Genomic DNA, 17,061 nt, shown 5'->3' on the forward strand with positions numbered 1-17,061 from the left:
AACATTCATTTGTTTTTAATCCATTTTTTGAATATCAAAACTGCAAAAACACTAAGAATTCCAAAAAAAAAAAAAATGAATGCTAGCATCTGAAATGGTTAATAAGCCAAGAAATGTTCATTCAGCTTTACAAGATGTAAAAAACAAGGAAAAAATCGTAGCAAGAATAAAAATTATTTATGACCAGCAAGAAGAGATTTCATAGGTCATGTGTGTGGAGGTAAAGGCGTCTCCTGCTGCTGCCTCATCATCTGTTGACGAGCATTCTGTTGTAAGTGTTGATTTTTCAGGATGTCTAATTCGTTCAATCTAGACTGAGAATGTTTCAAACGGTGCCAAGCCATCTGCATCATTTTCTGGCTAGCGTAACTTGACCCTTCATGAGCTTGACCTGGAGATGTGACGAGAAAGCAATGTGTACTTTTAATTTGATAGATAACAAAATCACAGATTATGTTATTGCTCTATTTTAGTTATTTTTTGTTCAAACTAACCCTGTAACAATTTTTTTCTTTGGAACAAAATGACCTTGTTTTATGGAGACTCAACCATAAATAATCGATTAATCTCAATCAGCAACTGTTCATATTTACCAGTAGAAACTTGAGTGAGGTATAGAATATGCTTTGCTAGACCGCTCTCAACGCCTTCCAAGCTTTTCAAAAACTGTGAGCTGTGAGTCTCTGCTTGCTTCACGCTGGGTTTTTCTTTGCTAAGCTCTAATATAGCCTGTCCTGAGAGAAGAAACAAAAAGCCATGTTTTAGTAAAGAAACATCTTTGGGGCAGGCAATACATCCATGACAATAACATGATAAAAAATGCAGTTACAATGTGGCTTCTACAGCAAATTTCTCTAACAATGGGGAGTACAGAAACCAGTACACAGAACAAATAAATGGTAGCAATCATTTAAAAAATATCCTGTAAACTGAGTTAATAATTTATACAGCGATACCTCGGCTAACGAGGGCCTTGGCTTATAAATGTTTTGGCTAATAAAGATTTCTTTTCGAGAATTTTCTGCCTCGGCTAATGACCATTTTAAGATTGCATTTTGTGGATTTTTTTTTATATTGTGGATGCACGTGCGAACATAACAACTGCATTGTGAACTAAATTTTTGTGCCAATGAGTAACTGTCACTTGCAGCAGATTAATTTATTTCTGTCTCGGGATCACTTTCTAGATACACCTTTCTTTCTCCAGAAAGATTTTAAGCCATTTCATTTGCAATGCATGAAAAAAAGAAAAAGACCATGAAGACTAGAATAGTTTCAGTGAACACTCTTAGGGGTCATTCAAGTATTGGGAGGGGGTTTTGGATTTGCTGACTTTTGATGGGGAGGGTTGATAGTTGCTTACATCATCAACCCCTTTTTGAAGATATGAAATATTCTAAGCTGCTGGCGGGGATGGGGTCAAAAATGGCTGAAAATCTGCTTACGTAATACTTGAATGGCCCCTTAGGTGTTGCGTAATTCTTAATACCAAAACTGAACAGTCTGGGCATATCTAGAAGCTTATCTTTCCTATCTGCATGTGTGACAGAAAGGAGTTGACTATGGCTCATGAACCTGACTCCATCACGTGCATAGTGTAAAATAACTAGAAGTTTAGTTTTTATCTGCCTTTGAATTCTTTGTTCAATTGTGAAGTAGTTAACCTAAACCTTCGATCAGAGTTTGTATTTTCAGAATACTTCTTAGTGTTTTAGAAAAGTTAATTTGGACTTTTTCTTTTTGCCGTATCTGGAGCAAATCAAATGATTTTCCATAGAAACCTATGGGAAATCACATTTAGACTAATGAATGAGATTCAAGGAACAAATTATCTTTGTTTAGCTAAGGTATCACTTTAGTAGACATTAAGTGTCTTTACCTTCCCACTTCTTAACCAAACTAAGTCACAACCAAATAATTCACTCATCAATCACAGTAAACTTCAAACTGTCCATTAACAGTGCAGTAATCAAAATAATCAATGAATCGGTATCAGTCTATGTGGAGCGGTTTATTCATGCTACACTGCTCAAAACAATTAGGGGAGCAAGCAAAAAAGTGAAGAAAACCGTGCGAGACAGCCACGTATTGGCATACAATGGATAGTACACACGTATCAATGCGCAATACAGAAAAAAGACGTGGAATTAAGCTTTAATTTTTTGAAAATATGGAAAAAACATGAAAAGATGATTTAGGGCAACAATTTGGTTACATGTAAACGATAAAAAAAAGTACTGTTTAGACATGATGCATGAGTTTTAATAGGGCGTGTGGTCTCCTCGAACAGCTAAGACTGCTGCACGCCTGTTTGCCATGGATGCGATGAGGTTATCGATCAGACTTTGGGGAATACTGTTCCACTCCTCAAGAAGTGCAATCTGCAAGTCTCGGGCAGTAACAGGTGGCCTTGGTCGCGCAGCAATGCGTCGTCCGAGCATGTCCCAAACATGCTTGATTGGATTCAGGTCAGGAGGGCACGCTGGCCATTCCATACGCTGTATTGTTTCAGCTTCAAGCATGTTCTCCACCAGACGAGCTCTATGCGGTCGGGCATTATCATCCTGGAAAACAAAGGAATCTTCAATGGCTCCAGCGTAAGGGATGACATGAGGTCGCAGTATCTCGTCTGCATACCTTTTGTCCGTCAAAGTGCAATTCCGAATGATATGCAGGTCCATACGTCCGCCTATGCTGATTCCACCCCATACCATCCAACCAGCTCACCTGTATTGTGACCTTTCACGAACGAATGCGGGGTTATTTCGAGTGCCCCTGTCCCTCCATACCAGAACACGTCGGGTGTCACACTCCAGACTGAATCGGGACTCGTCTGTAAACAGCACTTGGCTCCAATCATGTTGCTCCCAATCTCGATGTTCAGCAGATCATCTTCTTCGGGCCGCACGGTGGCGTGGGGTCAACAGAATGCAGACCATTGGCCTACGTGCATAGAGCCCTCCCTCATGAAGCCGATTACGTACTGTTTGGCTGGACACCCTTCGTCCTGTTGCCAAGAGCAACCGTCTTTGCAGCTGCGTAGCATTCTCTGTTCTGTTTCGACGGCCTGTTAACCGTACATACCGGTCATCAGTTGCTGTAGTGGCACGTGGCCGACCTTGCCCTGGTTGACGTCTAACATTTCCTGTTTCTTGGAATCGATTCCACAGCCTTGCAACAACACTTCTGGCGACTCCAACAGCGTCCGCGACACTACGTTGTGTTTGCCCGGATTCCAGTCTGCCTATAACGCGCCATGCCATGGATTCCGGTAAATCACGTTATTGAGACATCCTCAAGTCACCTTGTTTGAAAAAAAAAATACTGCGCAATCGAATTTCACAGTTACGGCAATAAAACAGACGTTGACATCATGAACTTTGATTTGCATATGAAGTTTTTTTCTTCCGTTTCCTGCTAGGCTTTAAATTGTGGATGATTCATTTTATGTTACTTATCGGTATACATCTTTGCGAAATTTTGTTAAAACCATGTGCTCCCCTAATTGTTTTGAGCAGTGTACTTCAGTTGAACATTAATGTGGTACTTTTTTTTTTTGCAATTGGTAGAAAATATATGACTTTTCAACTGAAAAAAAAAAAATGCAACATTGCCCCCTAACAATACAGTAGTCTTGCTTATCCGACATTCCGTATTATCCACAATTTCACTGAAAAAAAAAACGAAAATGCATAAATTGGCAACAAGAACTGTGAGTTGTGACCGTAGTCTATTTTTTTGTTGCTCCTGACTCTACAGTGGCACTAGTCTATACTATGACTCAAGTGTCTGTCATTTGTCCCATCCTCACTCTCACTTGCTTTTTTCCTTTCAAACTGAGCGCAACTCAGGTCCATCATCATCTACGGGCGATTTACTACATAGTGAGTTGTGCTGGAAGTGTAACTGGGTGTGTATCTAACAGTCTTTTTTTGAGTGCGTATGTAGTGTTGTGTTTGATTTTTCAGTGCTGCCATCTATATTTCAGAAATGAAGTGAGTGATGTGTTATGATAGAATTACATTTGTATTGTTTGTAGGTCTGTTGCTCTCTGCGGCAAGACTTTTCAAAGGGGAGATCATCTCGCATTCGCGCCTTGAAGTGGGAAGCGCGAAGCTCGTGACGTCACTGAAGAAGATTAACTCACCTATAGCCATTGGATATAGTAGGCCAACGCATGTTCAATCTTTACCACTTTTTGTAGTATATCCAATAGCTATAGGTGAGATGACCTTCATCAGTAACGTCACAAGCTTCCCGCAGAGACCTGCTATAGATGGTTTTGACTCAGTGCAATGCAGTTTATCATTATATGCGGATCAGTTCATCCTGTTAAATGTATATGTGTCTATGTGTTAATTTGGCAAACGTTGTATTGTTTAAAAGTTGAAATTTACACAAGCTTGGTGATGAAAAGAAAGTTGTAAAACATTATTAGGTTCATAATGTGTAAAATTACAAGATGGTTTGGTGATTAATCAGCTTTTTTTAACTCCTTATTATCCAACATTTTGCTTATCCGATGTTCTGCCAGCCCGTTAATGTCAGATAAGTGAGAGACTATTGTATTTTCATAATCAAAAAGAATAACTTGGCCCGAAACTATAGAAAATATTCACACAACGAGATGACGACAAATAACAATTTAAATATAAATGTTTCTAGAATGTCATTGGTAGTTGATGTGAAGTAGCAACCACTGAATGAGCCATACATCATAAATATTTTTGATAATTTGATAAAAAATAACATAAGCAATACAAAATTTTTTGTTTTTTTTCTATAATAAAATTGTGGCCAAAAACTCCTTCCATTCTTTATTATTTCATAATTGAGTAAATGAAACTTGCATGTGCAGATGACATTTATTTTCCTCAAAGCAAAATTTTCATATGCAGTCAAAGTTAATGTATTACTCTTCGCGAAAAAACATTGATTACCTGCAACTTGAAGAGCTGCTGCAACTTCTTTTTCAATAGCTTCAAGCTGTTTTAGTTTTTCTGTTGGACCACTCATCTGGATCCTAAAATAAGGCAACCAATCAACATTATACACGTTACAACAGAAGAGAAAATCAGTAATGGTATGATGCAACAACAAAAATTACACATAATAAAAAAAACAACTGTGATTTGCTTTTGACCATACATCACGCTTTTTAAAAAACTCCTGCTTTTTGGGGTCCAGGGTTATTTCACAGTTCTTAATTATGCCAGATAACATTTTCCATATTGCAGCTCTTATTCATGAGGTAATTCTTGATTTTCTTTTGGTCTGAGGTTGAACTTTTAATTCATCTTGAATGTCCAATATAAAGTTAATTCTTATTAATGACAAAATACTTACTCCATGGTTCCACGGTAGAAACAATTGGAGTGAGAGACGGGGCCGTAACTAGAAACACAAATTTATTTTATCACCTAGGGTGTGTTTATATTTTAGTTACCCACCCCTTTGTTGTTTTGAACTTAAAAGAGTAACTCGTGCCATTTGTGATTTTTACCACCCAGGGCATTAGATTCCCTCTGCCCTACTGTAGTTGTGACCCTGGTGATTGATGGAAACAGGGTTCTGGTGCTCCAGGCCCTGGACAAGTGAGAACCAGAATTCTTTCTTTGCATTTATTTGACTGCTCCTGAAAAATTAATGGGTGGGAGGCACCAAACTGCACACTTGTGATAGAATTATTTTTCTTTCTGGTATTACAGCTGCAACTAGATGCTTTGTCTGCTTGGGACAAGCACATGTTTTGGCATCCCTTGCAATATTGAGGAACAGGTGAAATTTGCACCCCCTCTGATCTGGCATCAGGCGCACCTGCTTCCCGCTTCGTTTTGCAGCCCTATCTGTTCCCTCAAGTTTTCTCAATACCTTTGCTGTCAAGGTATGGCTAAAAAGAGTGGCAGCACTGTGAATTTCTATTATTCAAAATCTTAAAAATTTATGAGTCTAAACAAAACCCTTAACTGTCGCCCCTGACACCCGGGTTTGCCACACCTCTCGCTTAAGCCGCTCTTGACCCTTACAAAGGTTGCCAGTTGCCACCACCCACCCACTAATTTCGGCCCTGCATTCTTTTATTTTTTAGGAACCTACTCCCTGAAAGAAATTTTTGGCTACAGCCTTGCACTGGCGAGAATGATTGAGTGAGTAGTTGTTGGGCAGTTCGATTATATTCACACCTTTGAAATTATTTCCAGAAATTCCCACAAACTATAAATTCATTCACTGTATCAGAATATTATTCATTGTATCGGAATATTATTCATTGTATCAGAATATTATTCATTGTATCAGAATATTATTCATTGTATCAGAATATTATTCATTGTATCAGAATATTATTCATTGTATCAGAATATTATTCATTGTATCAGAATATTATTCATTGTATTTAATTATTCAATGCATCATCTATGAATTCAACCTTGTAATCAGAGGTTTATGAGATTTTGAAGCCATTTTTAAAGACTTTTATTTTTTACAAACGCATAAAAAAACAATTAAAATTATTTTAAAAAAAACCAGCTCTTACTATAAAAAAAGTAAAATATTCTCAAGTCTTGATTTTTATAAACTAATAATAACAACCGCGATCTCAACATCAAAGCCACAGGACAACTATTTTCGAATTTATCTGGACGGCCTTGACCTCATTTCAAATGATATCAAAACAATAATTAAAACACCTATAACCAAATCCCACTTGAATTTCATTGAATAAATTTCCATTATCGTTATAGAAATATATATTATGGAAAATATAAGAATAAAAAAATAATATCATAAAAATAAAAGAGGGAGAGGAAGGAATTTTTTTTTTCTTTTTTTGAAATGGACTTTGTCCTTTAAATCATCATCATCAACGTTGGCGTGGAGGAAAAGAGTCTTATGCGTTAATCTTCTGACATTACAAAAAAAAAACGTTATCGTTGAATAGTATTTTTATTAGCCGACGTTCAATTAGAGGCCCAGTTACTGTGACGTTATAGATAAGACGTTGGCGAATCTCTGTCGGGAACGTATATTAAACTTGGGACGTCCAACTGAAGGAAAACGTGTTGATTTCTTACCTCTTGCTTCAAAGTGTGTAAAGTAGTCCGTATGGTTTCGCGCGTTCTATGAACATATCGCCAAATTAAAAGAAAGAAAAAGCCGCTCTTCAAAAGCGTCAACGCCCCCCGTTTTGTCAAGTGATTTTGAGAATTATGGAGAATGCTGAAGAATTGGTCGACGAAGGTACAACGTCATCGTCGTTGCTCGGGGAACTTTACGACGTTTTATTCAGCCCACTCCATGTCGCACTTTTAGCGATTTGCGGGTACCTGTTGTACAAGCTGCTCTACACCAAAGCGGAGCCTTTCGACCCGGTGCCGGCTACACCACCTCTCCCTGCCATGAAAAAGAAGGACATGACTATCGAGGAACTGAGGAAATACGATGGTACAAATGAGGAGGGGCGCGTATGTGTTGCAGTCAACGGCAAAGTGTTCGACGTGACTAAAGGGAAACGATTTTATGGCCCAGGTTCGTATATGATAAACGTTTTTTTCTTACATGTTTGAGGCCGAAGCTCGACATCCCAGTTTACCCGGACAATGCCTGAATTTCTGCCTTTGGTCTGCCAGTGCTTGAAGTGGTAGGTCCCTGGCCAAAGAAAAGGCATGATTCGGGCGTCATCGCCAAGTTGCCGTGCTCTTCTTGTGATAATCGTGGCCATTTGTGGTTAGCTATGGCAATCCTAATGATGGGAGGAATCTGAATATTGATATCTGGGATGAATATTATAAGGATCTTCAGCCACACTGACAAGGCCGTAACTAGAGAGGAACAAACAGGTTTGGTTTACCGGACCAAAGGAGGGTGGTTAACACAAACTTCACCCTGTATCCTCTCCTTTAGCATTATGGGGTGGGGGCACAAAAAGTTCATAGGAGGAGATAGACTTGAAAGTCTGGGGGCATAGTGATGTTAATTCATACATATGCATATACATTAGGTCAGTCGGTTCCGCCTGTCATGCAGGATTTAGTTTCGGTCCTGTCTCCAGCCACTATCGGCCTATGTCCGAAATTCTGTAAAATTTTATGTATTGGTCAGGTCAAGTAACCGATTTTGGGCTTTGGCTGTAACATATTTTATGATGAACGAGGTAAATTTATAATGTATGGTATACAGTTGCTTGATGGCAATTTTTTTATCTCCCTACCTGATTTGGCTCTACTTGCAGGGGTTACACGCGACACAAACCAATGTTTAAAAATACGCCATAGAAGCTGGTAAGGATAATGTATTGCTGTTTTGGTGTAGTCGAAAACTCGGTGGCAAAAACGTGTAGGCCTACCATATATTGGAAATTAACCTAGCCTTGTGTACCAGATAAAATCATCTCAATCTTTTTTATACCTAGAATATACTTATTATAACATGCATTACTGTTGTTTATTTAAATATACTATTATATTTTATGTTTCATGATATTTTTCATATTTGAATGGGTTTTTATTATTTTCCATGCTGGCAATTTTTTTTTTCGGCGTCCGCAGTGTCTAACGGCCTTGGCAACTTTTGATCGGGTCGTCTGACATGTTTGGCACCTGAAATCGCCAATCTCTGGATTATACAGCACCTGTTCCTTTTTTTAAACTAATGCCACATGTTTTAGTTCTTGTTGTGTGGATGTCTAATAATAATATCAGTGTTGGGCAACCACCTAATCATCGAAAGTATTCGGTATTGCTATTTTTTGTGTGATACACCAAAGTGGATTGCGATAAATGTTTTTACCGGAGCAAAGCACATTCAACTGGATTTCTTCTATCAGCTAATCAATTAAAATATTTTGTAGCGAATAAATACTCAAAAGCACATTTTTTTTGGTGATACTGAAAAACAATCTATTTAGAAAAGTTGTCAACAGCAGCATAAATTTGATGACATGTTATAACTTTGCCTCTCAATATAACGACAATTTCTTTACAAAGATATTTTTTCTTGGTTCGGTATCGTTATGTATATTGAGGTTTCACTATATCGTAGAACTTGAAATACCAGATCAATCGATTAGTTCCTTGATTTGTATTATCCGGGATCGGTTCTTTCTTTATAGCAAGTACTGTATATGAGCTCTGAATGTGCTAGGAAGAAAAAATCACAAAAACTTGTTTTTTTAAACTTGTATATAAAAGTGGCCGCTGACTGCATACAGAGGTGGCCGCTGACCGCATACAGAGGTGGCCGTGGAATAAGGGTGATCGTTGTATTATGTTTATGGAGCTTATTGTCCGTGCCTAGGAAAACTGGCTGTGAAGGGGGGATAGCCACTCTAGGGGCGAACAGCATACAAGTTTCTTTTACTGACAGACACTGTCATTCCAATTTTAGTTAATGTTGAACATAGGCAGTGCCGTCTTAATGCATGGGGCCACCAGGGTTTAAGCTGGATAAAAAATTTCTTTCACAAAAAAGCGAAAATTGGGAGAAATGCTTTAGCAAAATGCTACAATGCTAATGTAATGATTGATGGTTGGGTGTCTACTCCTTGCGTACCTCCTGTACGCATTTTTGCGAAAGTGGCTACTACTGTTTTCGCATTCTATGATTTTCTTTCGCATTTTGTGAAAAATGCGACCGTAGCTTAAACCCTGGGGCCCACCCTGACGAGAGAAGTGGGGCCCTCACAAAAATGAGATCAGGTTGAAATTTTCAAGAATAAGCATGTAAAGCCTTAGAAAAATCACTTGTCCTGGAGGCCCATGATGCTCTTAAAACGGCCCTGAACACAGGAACTTATTCTAAATTTTGTATAATTGTTTTCTGTGGACCTACATACGCTTACTAACCCTAACTTGTTTTGTCCTTAATTCAACAGCTCAATTTATTATAGATTAAGGCCTGTTTACACAAGTTAAGTGGTATATATCAGTGGTTCTCAACTCTTTCAAACCTGCGGCCCGATTTCATTCATTTTTGTGAGTTGAAGACCTGGTCAAATACATGACCAACGAAAAATGAATGAGGGAAAATGAAATGCTAATCACTCACAGCCCGATATGAATGAGGGCAGGGCCTGGCAACACAGTGGAAACAGTGATATATATATATAGTAGTTAACAAAATTTTAAGTCGTCAAGTACTCTAAAATCTGTCCCTTGGTAAGTAATCAAGTAGTGAACGATAATTGGATAAAAAGTTATGTATTCGCATAGTGCTTACTTAATCAAAAAATAAAAAAATAGACCTCTATTTTACTTATCCATTTAACCCAGGGCCTGACAAATCTCAGGTGCCAGGTCACCATGGCGACTATAAAATTGGTATTGGCACCTAAAATTTTCTTGAAATTAAAATCATTCTTGTCTCTTAAGAAATTTGGCTGGCACCTAATTTTTTGTTGTAGATTCCTCTAGCTCTTATTTAATCACTAAACTTAAATTAAACCACTAACCTATATTTACACTTACTCATGTACCCAAAACAGAATGTTTGTCACTGTTCTGCGACGAGTCCTCAGCTGACTGGAAATTGTTCTGTGGTAAAAATTCCCATACATGTAAGTGTTTTTGGCACTTTTTTCTTAACATTTTTCCGAATTGTTCTGTAGTGGCGCTAATTGTTTTGGCACTTTCTGCTTTGGGGCTCGTCTATATAGGCCTAGGCTTTTAGAGCTGTCAAAACCCATGGCCTCTTCACTAAAGTATAGTATCAGCCCTTGTGAAAAATTTGATCTGCCAAAGATCCCAGTCAGTCAAAAATCAGCTAAATTCATATTTTATGAGCTAGAATTTCATTTTCAAAACATGAAAAATCAAGGCTTGTGACCTTTTTAAAGACAAAGCAAGTTCAATGTTAATCGCCTTTGTATTTGTCATAGGAATCATGACTTGAAGTGCAGTATTGTAATGTATATAAGGAGCTCCCTTTTTATTAAAAAATTGTTACAAAATTAAGGAGGGGGCAGTATTTCTTATACATGGATAATAATATATTCACAAATTACACAATTCCTCGAACCTCAAATCTTCATAACTTGAACCACCATAAGTCACGCCAGAATAGATATAGCTGATTGTGAAGTATATCCGATGAGAGTGATGAGAGGAATTTAATGGTTTCTATGTTAAATAAAAATTCCTTTTTTTCTTTCTTTTTTTTTAAATCTCAAAGTAAAAAAATATCTTGGCTGAAAACTTTTCTCCAAATTTTAAGGCCAAAAAATCAAGGGTGGTGGTTATCTATATACAAGGGTTCCTTATGTACACAATTCCATTTTTGATATTTTATGATGGTTTTATGGCACAACCTTGTCGCAGGATTGGGTTTTTGACTTTTTGACATGACAAGTATTAAAAACTGGTTTAAACTGTCAAAACTGGTTTAAACCATCAAAAACTGTCGAAAACATGAATGAATGTCTTTTGATAATGTTTTGAACATAATAGGTATATGACATGATGAAAAACTTACTTTTTTGCATATTACAGTTTTATATAATTTGAAATTTTGAATTTTTCAACATAAGAATCTAGAACATATAAAATATAATTTTATTGTTTATTTATTCAAGCTTATCTTAACTTGTGTTTAATTTGCTAAGCGAAATAGAGCTGTTTACTCAAAATATGTATGATAGAGCATCAGGGTTAGGTTTTTGACCCCAGAAAGTAACTCGTTATTAAAACTGTCAAAATTTACTGTCAATGATGTCGAATAGTTTTCGTTAACCTGATAGATATGTTAAATAACAAAACACTTTTATGTCGATTAAAGGGTTTTATATTCAAAATTATAATTGAGGAAAAATACCTATTTTGATATTTTCAATTTTGTGATCTGCCCAAAATTTTATACCATATAAAAATTCTCACTCAGCATCTGTTAATACACTAATTAAACTCATTTATTTTCCCCTAAAAATTTCTTAGCTCAGTGTGTATAAATTCACCGTGTTTTAAAGTGTATTTTCAACTAAAGCAGAGCTGACAAGACTTGATACCCAAAGCATTTGTTTTGCACATTTAAAATAAAATACAGCTTCAATTGGAAAACCATTGTATTATAAATGCTAGTAAATATACCATATCATAGGACCGAAGTAAAAATAACATAGTTCGACTAAGGATAAGTTACAGGAGTTTCTTAAGCATCATATACAAGCTAGCGTTGTCAAATTAAATGACATTTCAGTCCTACAGTTTAGTATTTTGATCTCTAGATATATTTCAATGTTATGCATAATAAGAGTATCGTTTTAAGTATCAGTGGTTATCTAGATAATTTAATAACAGAAATCACCATTACATATATTATGTAATAAACCTTTTTTTAAACACTTATCTGTTGTGAAAAGAGTACAGCAGGTGGTTTATATCAATGCACACATATATAAGCAGTTGAAGAAATTTTGGAAGGTCAAGAATAATCTTGAATCAGAGAATGTCAAATCATTCCATAGTTTTCCCTTCAGTGTTTATGCTATGCTTTATTCAAATTATATATTTTATAAGAAAAAACCATTTATATTTTGTGCAAAATAATTCTGTAGAGAGTAGAAAATTATTTTACAATCATATTAAATATTTATTCTTTGTATAACATAGTCACTTTAAACATTACATGCAATTAATGTGTGTATTACCAATGGTAATTTTTATATTGAAAAGCAATATGTGAGGTTTTTGACTGTCAGTTTAAACCGTCAAAAACCTGCCAACCCTGCCTTGTTGCCATGAAGAAATATCATCTGTAAGTTTCTCATATAATCTTTCACAGGAGGTCCATATGAAGCTTTTGCTGGAAGAGATGCATCTCGTGGTTTGGCTACTTTCCAGGTAGAGGTATCAAAAGAAGGCTATGATGATTTGTCTGACTTGAATTCAATGCAGATGGAGAGCGTCAAAGAATGGGAAATGCAGTTCACTGGTAAGGCTTTATGTAAAATATTTGTAAGGCTGGGATTACACTATAAAAGTTTTGTAAAAGTGCTTGTATAAAACTTGCAAAATAAAGTATAACAAATAAGCTGATCGGTTGTATTTGTTTGAATGCAACCGATCAGTTTATTGGTTGTATTTTTCAAGTTTTATAAAAGCACTTTTACAAAACTTTTGTAGTGTAATCCCGGCCTGAGGTGGATTAATTTTTATAAAAACTTTTTTTATGCTGATTAAAAGTCTGTTATAAAAAACTTCAAGGTCACCATGATGATTTATTATTTTTTCATGTATAACTACTGAATTTTAGTCTGAACATCAGCGTTTCTGCTTTTGCTGTAATAAATATTGTCATCTTGAGTCGGATGAGTGGTCATTTTGATAATAATGTTCCTGTTGAACCATGCACAGTGAAAGTGTTCCCACATATGTTTAAAAAAAAATTCGAGGGAATCTCGAAAAGTACATATCCTGAAATATGTACAACAAAACCCCAATTTAATGAATCAAAAGAAACAGGCAATATATTATTCGTTGAATTGGGTTGGGGTCAAATTGATCAGGAGCTTAAATTCGGAATGACAAATTTTAAAAGACTAACTCAAAACGCTTTCTTTTCAGAGGACCGGCCATTCTTTGCTTATCAAGACACAGTGCAAATTTGAAGTAACTTTGTTTCTTAACTGAAATCTAAACATGCAGAGAGCACAATATTTTATAGTACTGGTGAATACCAGTTAGCCACTGAAACCTCCCCACGCTTCTCTTATTATATTATCTCGTAACTTTGGGGGTGGGGGTATTACTGTGTTTTACAATTAAAAACCAAGGCAACTGGTCCAAACACATGTCACGCTCTCTTGGGTGTTTGTATAAATTCAATACTGAATTTCATATCCAAGTGTGATCGATAATTTTATATATTAGTAGGTAGATAGGTTCTAGAAAACTTGTTTTTCTTCCTCTCCCTACAGAAAAATATGACTATGTTGGTCGCTTGCTGAAGCCTGGTGAAGAAGCCACCGATTATTCTGATGAAGAGGATAGCAGCATGGAGCATCAAGACAATGAAAACGAAGCTAAAAAAGAAAATTGACTGTTGTGTTGTATTCTGCGTTTTTGTTTTTTTTTTGTGTGAGAGTGAGTGGGCGGAATGATGGACACTGAAAGGTTGTTCGATATAAAATCATTATTGTTCATATACCTATCCTTAAAACCTTAAAACATAGCATTGAATGATTATTTTTCATTTATTTTAAAGTGGAGGGACTCTAGTGTTGAATGTGTTTGAATGCAGTTCATGTGCCCTGGTCATTTTTCATTGTATGATTATTTTTTTTTAAATCAAGTGATTGTCTTTTAGATTGTCTCGAGTTCGTGTGTTATGTTTTTAATCTCGTGGAAGTCTTTTTTTTTTTCTCTCTTTATTTTGTAAAAAAAAATACTATTCTAAGATAGTTTTAATCGTGTTTGTTTCGAATAAAATAAGAAAAATATTGTTTTCGAAGCTTGCTACATACAATGTCCAAGAATAGAAAGGCATTCAAATAAAAACCCATGAAATCTCATTCCTCAATTGTGAATTGAGGAATTGGTTTTAACAGGGCTTCCGTGTTCAAAATTCACTTTGCCAGGGGGGTTTGTACAGATATAAAATGTAAATTTTTAACTATTTGTAACTATTGACTGCGGTATATTACCATTCAATTTTTCTGTTTTCCTAGTGCCATTCCTTTAACATTGCGAAATGAGTTTTTTTTCTTTTTTTTTGTTCACGAGACCACATGCTTTGAATGTGTTGGTTTAAACTCGTGCAGGTAAACCAATGAAGTGTTGAAATGTTTGAAATAGTTGATGTATTTTTATATAAAAGAAACGTCATTTGCTGAAAAATTTATTTTTAATGTTTGAAATATTGTATGTAGAATGCATCGAAATAAAAAATAATAAACCAACTTCCATTCATCAGTGATGTTTTGTTTTGCAAACCAATGAGTTTTTTTTTTCCTAATTAATTTTAAAATGACGTTGAAGAGCATGAAGAAATCTAATAAGTCTTTAATTTCAATTTGAAAACCTGATTTGATTTCAAAAATATCAATTTTTTTTAAGGCTGGTACTTTCCCATATCAGTCTCATTGTAAGGTCATTATACATGGTTTTTATGTTTGCTTTTTGTGCAGTTATTTTTTGTCCTTGTCTACAGAAACAAGGAGAAAGGGGCAATGACAATTATTAAATGCATAAATTAATTCGACAAAGAAGATTAAATTTTACAGCACTTCTGATTCAAAATGCTGTGAGTAAAAACTGTAATCTTTGACTAAGCCTAGAACTGAACAGCCACTTCAATTTTGACTTTTCTTGACCAATCATGGCAAGGTAGCACAAGTGTAATGCTGGGGCTACACTCATGTCCAGCCTAGTCTAATAGTAATTCACATATAATAGTATTCACACATATTTGTTTCCGATGTTTGTGTGCCCCCACCCCCTGCTGCAATGAAGCACCAGCAGGCTACACACTGGCCGAGCCTGGCTCAATGTTCTTTTGCAAATATTTTCTTCCAGAATACTCTCCAAAGATGCTCCCTCCCTATGCGTTTTGTGACTGTTGCTACTCTTCAACCAATGTGTGGCCAGAAGAATTGGGAAGGAATGGCAGAATCTCTGACTTGGGATAAGGGCTGGGATGTCCTGGTCATTCATTTTGTTGTCATAATCAAAAATTTCATACGATCTATATATTGATTGATTGGCTATATCAGTCTCCCAAAGTTTTTGTTCCATCACTCCCTTCTCCAGAAAACTTTTCCCTCTCATTGCCCTGAACTCAAGTAAACCCATAGGATCTTATGTTAAATCAGTAGGTTCTATCGCCCCCTTGGACAATTCCATTTCCCGCTTTGGGAAACGGATGAGTTGGGAAAAGATAAGTGAATAGTGCATTTTTCTAGACGAATTATCAGATGCCCTCATTTTTTCTCATACATTTTTGAATAAAATTCTCCCTTTCGTTCCCCTCTAGAATTTTTCCTCCTTTAAGAACTGTAATCTATGTGTGCCTCATATTCATTGTATTTATCTGCAGTTTTTTCCAACATATCTTTTTATTCATACTTTCATCAATTGCTGCTGACGTTTGCAGGGAACAGAACCCTAAGTTGCCTCCAAGCAGCAGGACATACTATTCCAGCTGCATGTTCGATTACCCTACAAGTCAGTGTACTTTTCTTTCAAACCGAGCACAACTCGGGTCTGTCACCATCTATGGGCGATTTACTACCTAGTGAGCTATGTCAGAAGTGTAATTGTGCGCGTGTAGTGTTTGATTTTTCAGCGCTGCCATCTATATTTCAGAAGTGAAGTGATATGATTGAATTACATTTGTAGGTCTGTGGCGAGACTTTTTAAAGGAAAGGATCGGCTCGCATTCGCGCCTTGAAGTTGGGAACCATAGGAAACCAACTTCAGCCAACCACCACTGTGGTGACGGTGGGGTTCGAACCCGGGACCTAGCGACGCGAGTCCGTCACTATGACCACCACAGCGGCTACAAGACGGTCCAGAAATAGCTCTGGAAGACCACAATATCCACCAAACAAAGTACAGTAGTATTGTAGGTGCCCCCACTTGGCTGGAAATACCAAATCATATGCATTTTGAAATCTTTGCTCCAAATCTCATTATTGTGTAGTCAGAGGACGTAAGTGTAAAGGGGATAGAAGCTCAAGTCGACCAATAATTTAGATGGGGAATTAATCGAGAGAAAATTACTTTTTTTGCAATTTTATCAATTTAAATGCATTTTGAAGGTTTGTAACAAAAATATCACTGGAAAAAATTCCTTGTGCCCACCATCCAAAGGTTGATCTTGCTCATTGTCCTGGGTATGGCCGTAGCTAGGATTTTAGTCACTTCCACCAATTTAAAATTTGATAATTTTATGTTCTTTCCACCGGAAATTTGTTATATTTCTTTCCACCTACCCCACCTAATTTTTGCATCCCGGGGCAGTTGCCCTTCTAGTTCCTTGCCCTGGGGTTACTTTTTCCCCCTCTAATTGAGAAATAAATAAGATGGATGAAATAGCACTCACTTCCTTAAAGAAAAGCCTTCTGTTTAAAAA

At 36.5% G+C, this 17,061-nt stretch overlaps 2 protein-coding genes across 2 annotated transcripts; one reads left to right on the forward strand and one right to left on the reverse strand.

Moving 5' to 3' along the window:
* Positions 1-158: 158 nt before the first annotated feature.
* MED11 (mediator complex subunit 11) lies at positions 159-6,650 on the reverse strand. The gene is made up of 4 exons (XM_089254743.1): positions 6,536-6,650; positions 4,941-5,023; positions 594-734; positions 159-391 (listed from the first exon to the last, which is right to left on the reverse strand). Exons 2-4 carry the CDS (start codon positions 5,014-5,016, stop codon positions 207-209), a joined length of 402 nt encoding a protein of 133 aa, XP_089110869.1. The 5' UTR covers positions 5,017-5,023; positions 6,536-6,650; the 3' UTR covers positions 159-206.
* A 226-nt stretch (positions 6,651-6,876) lies between these two features.
* LOC149064923 (membrane-associated progesterone receptor component 1-like) lies at positions 6,877-14,900 on the forward strand. Its single transcript, XM_089254742.1, has 3 exons — positions 6,877-7,527; positions 12,772-12,921; positions 13,907-14,900. Exons 1-3 carry the CDS (start codon positions 7,209-7,211, stop codon positions 14,026-14,028), a joined length of 591 nt encoding a protein of 196 aa, XP_089110868.1. The 5' UTR covers positions 6,877-7,208; the 3' UTR covers positions 14,029-14,900.
* The last annotated feature ends 2,161 nt before the right edge of the window (positions 14,901-17,061 follow it).

This window comes from Pholcus phalangioides, unplaced genomic scaffold (genome assembly GCF_987345545.1).
Source record: "Pholcus phalangioides strain wild (caught in Gottingen) unplaced genomic scaffold, Ppha-v1.0 ptg000042l_1, whole genome shotgun sequence".
NCBI classification, from domain to species: Eukaryota; Metazoa; Arthropoda; class Arachnida; order Araneae; family Pholcidae; genus Pholcus; species Pholcus phalangioides.

What these genes read in the sequence shown, in the direction of transcription:
- MED11 (XM_089254743.1), bottom strand. Translation starts at nt 5,016, where the DNA reads ATGAGTGGTCCAACAGAAAAACTAAAACAGCTTGAAGCTATTGAAAAA. An exon ending in AGCAGCTCTTCAAGTTGCAG is followed by an intron (nt 735 to 4,940) that starts GTAATCAATGTT and finishes TTCTTCTCTCAG; the next exon opens with GACAGGCTATATTAGAGCTT. An exon ending in CCTCACTCAAGTTTCTACTG is followed by an intron (nt 392 to 593) that starts GTAAATATGAAC and finishes TCACATCTCCAG; the next exon opens with GTCAAGCTCATGAAGGGTCA.
- LOC149064923 (XM_089254742.1), top strand. Translation starts at nt 7,209, where the DNA reads ATGGAGAATGCTGAAGAATTGGTCGACGAAGGTACAACGTCATCGTCG. An exon ending in GAAACGATTTTATGGCCCAG is followed by an intron (nt 7,528 to 12,771) that starts GTTCGTATATGA and finishes AATCTTTCACAG; the next exon opens with GAGGTCCATATGAAGCTTTT. An exon ending in ATGGGAAATGCAGTTCACTG is followed by an intron (nt 12,922 to 13,906) that starts GTAAGGCTTTAT and finishes CTCTCCCTACAG; the next exon opens with AAAAATATGACTATGTTGGT.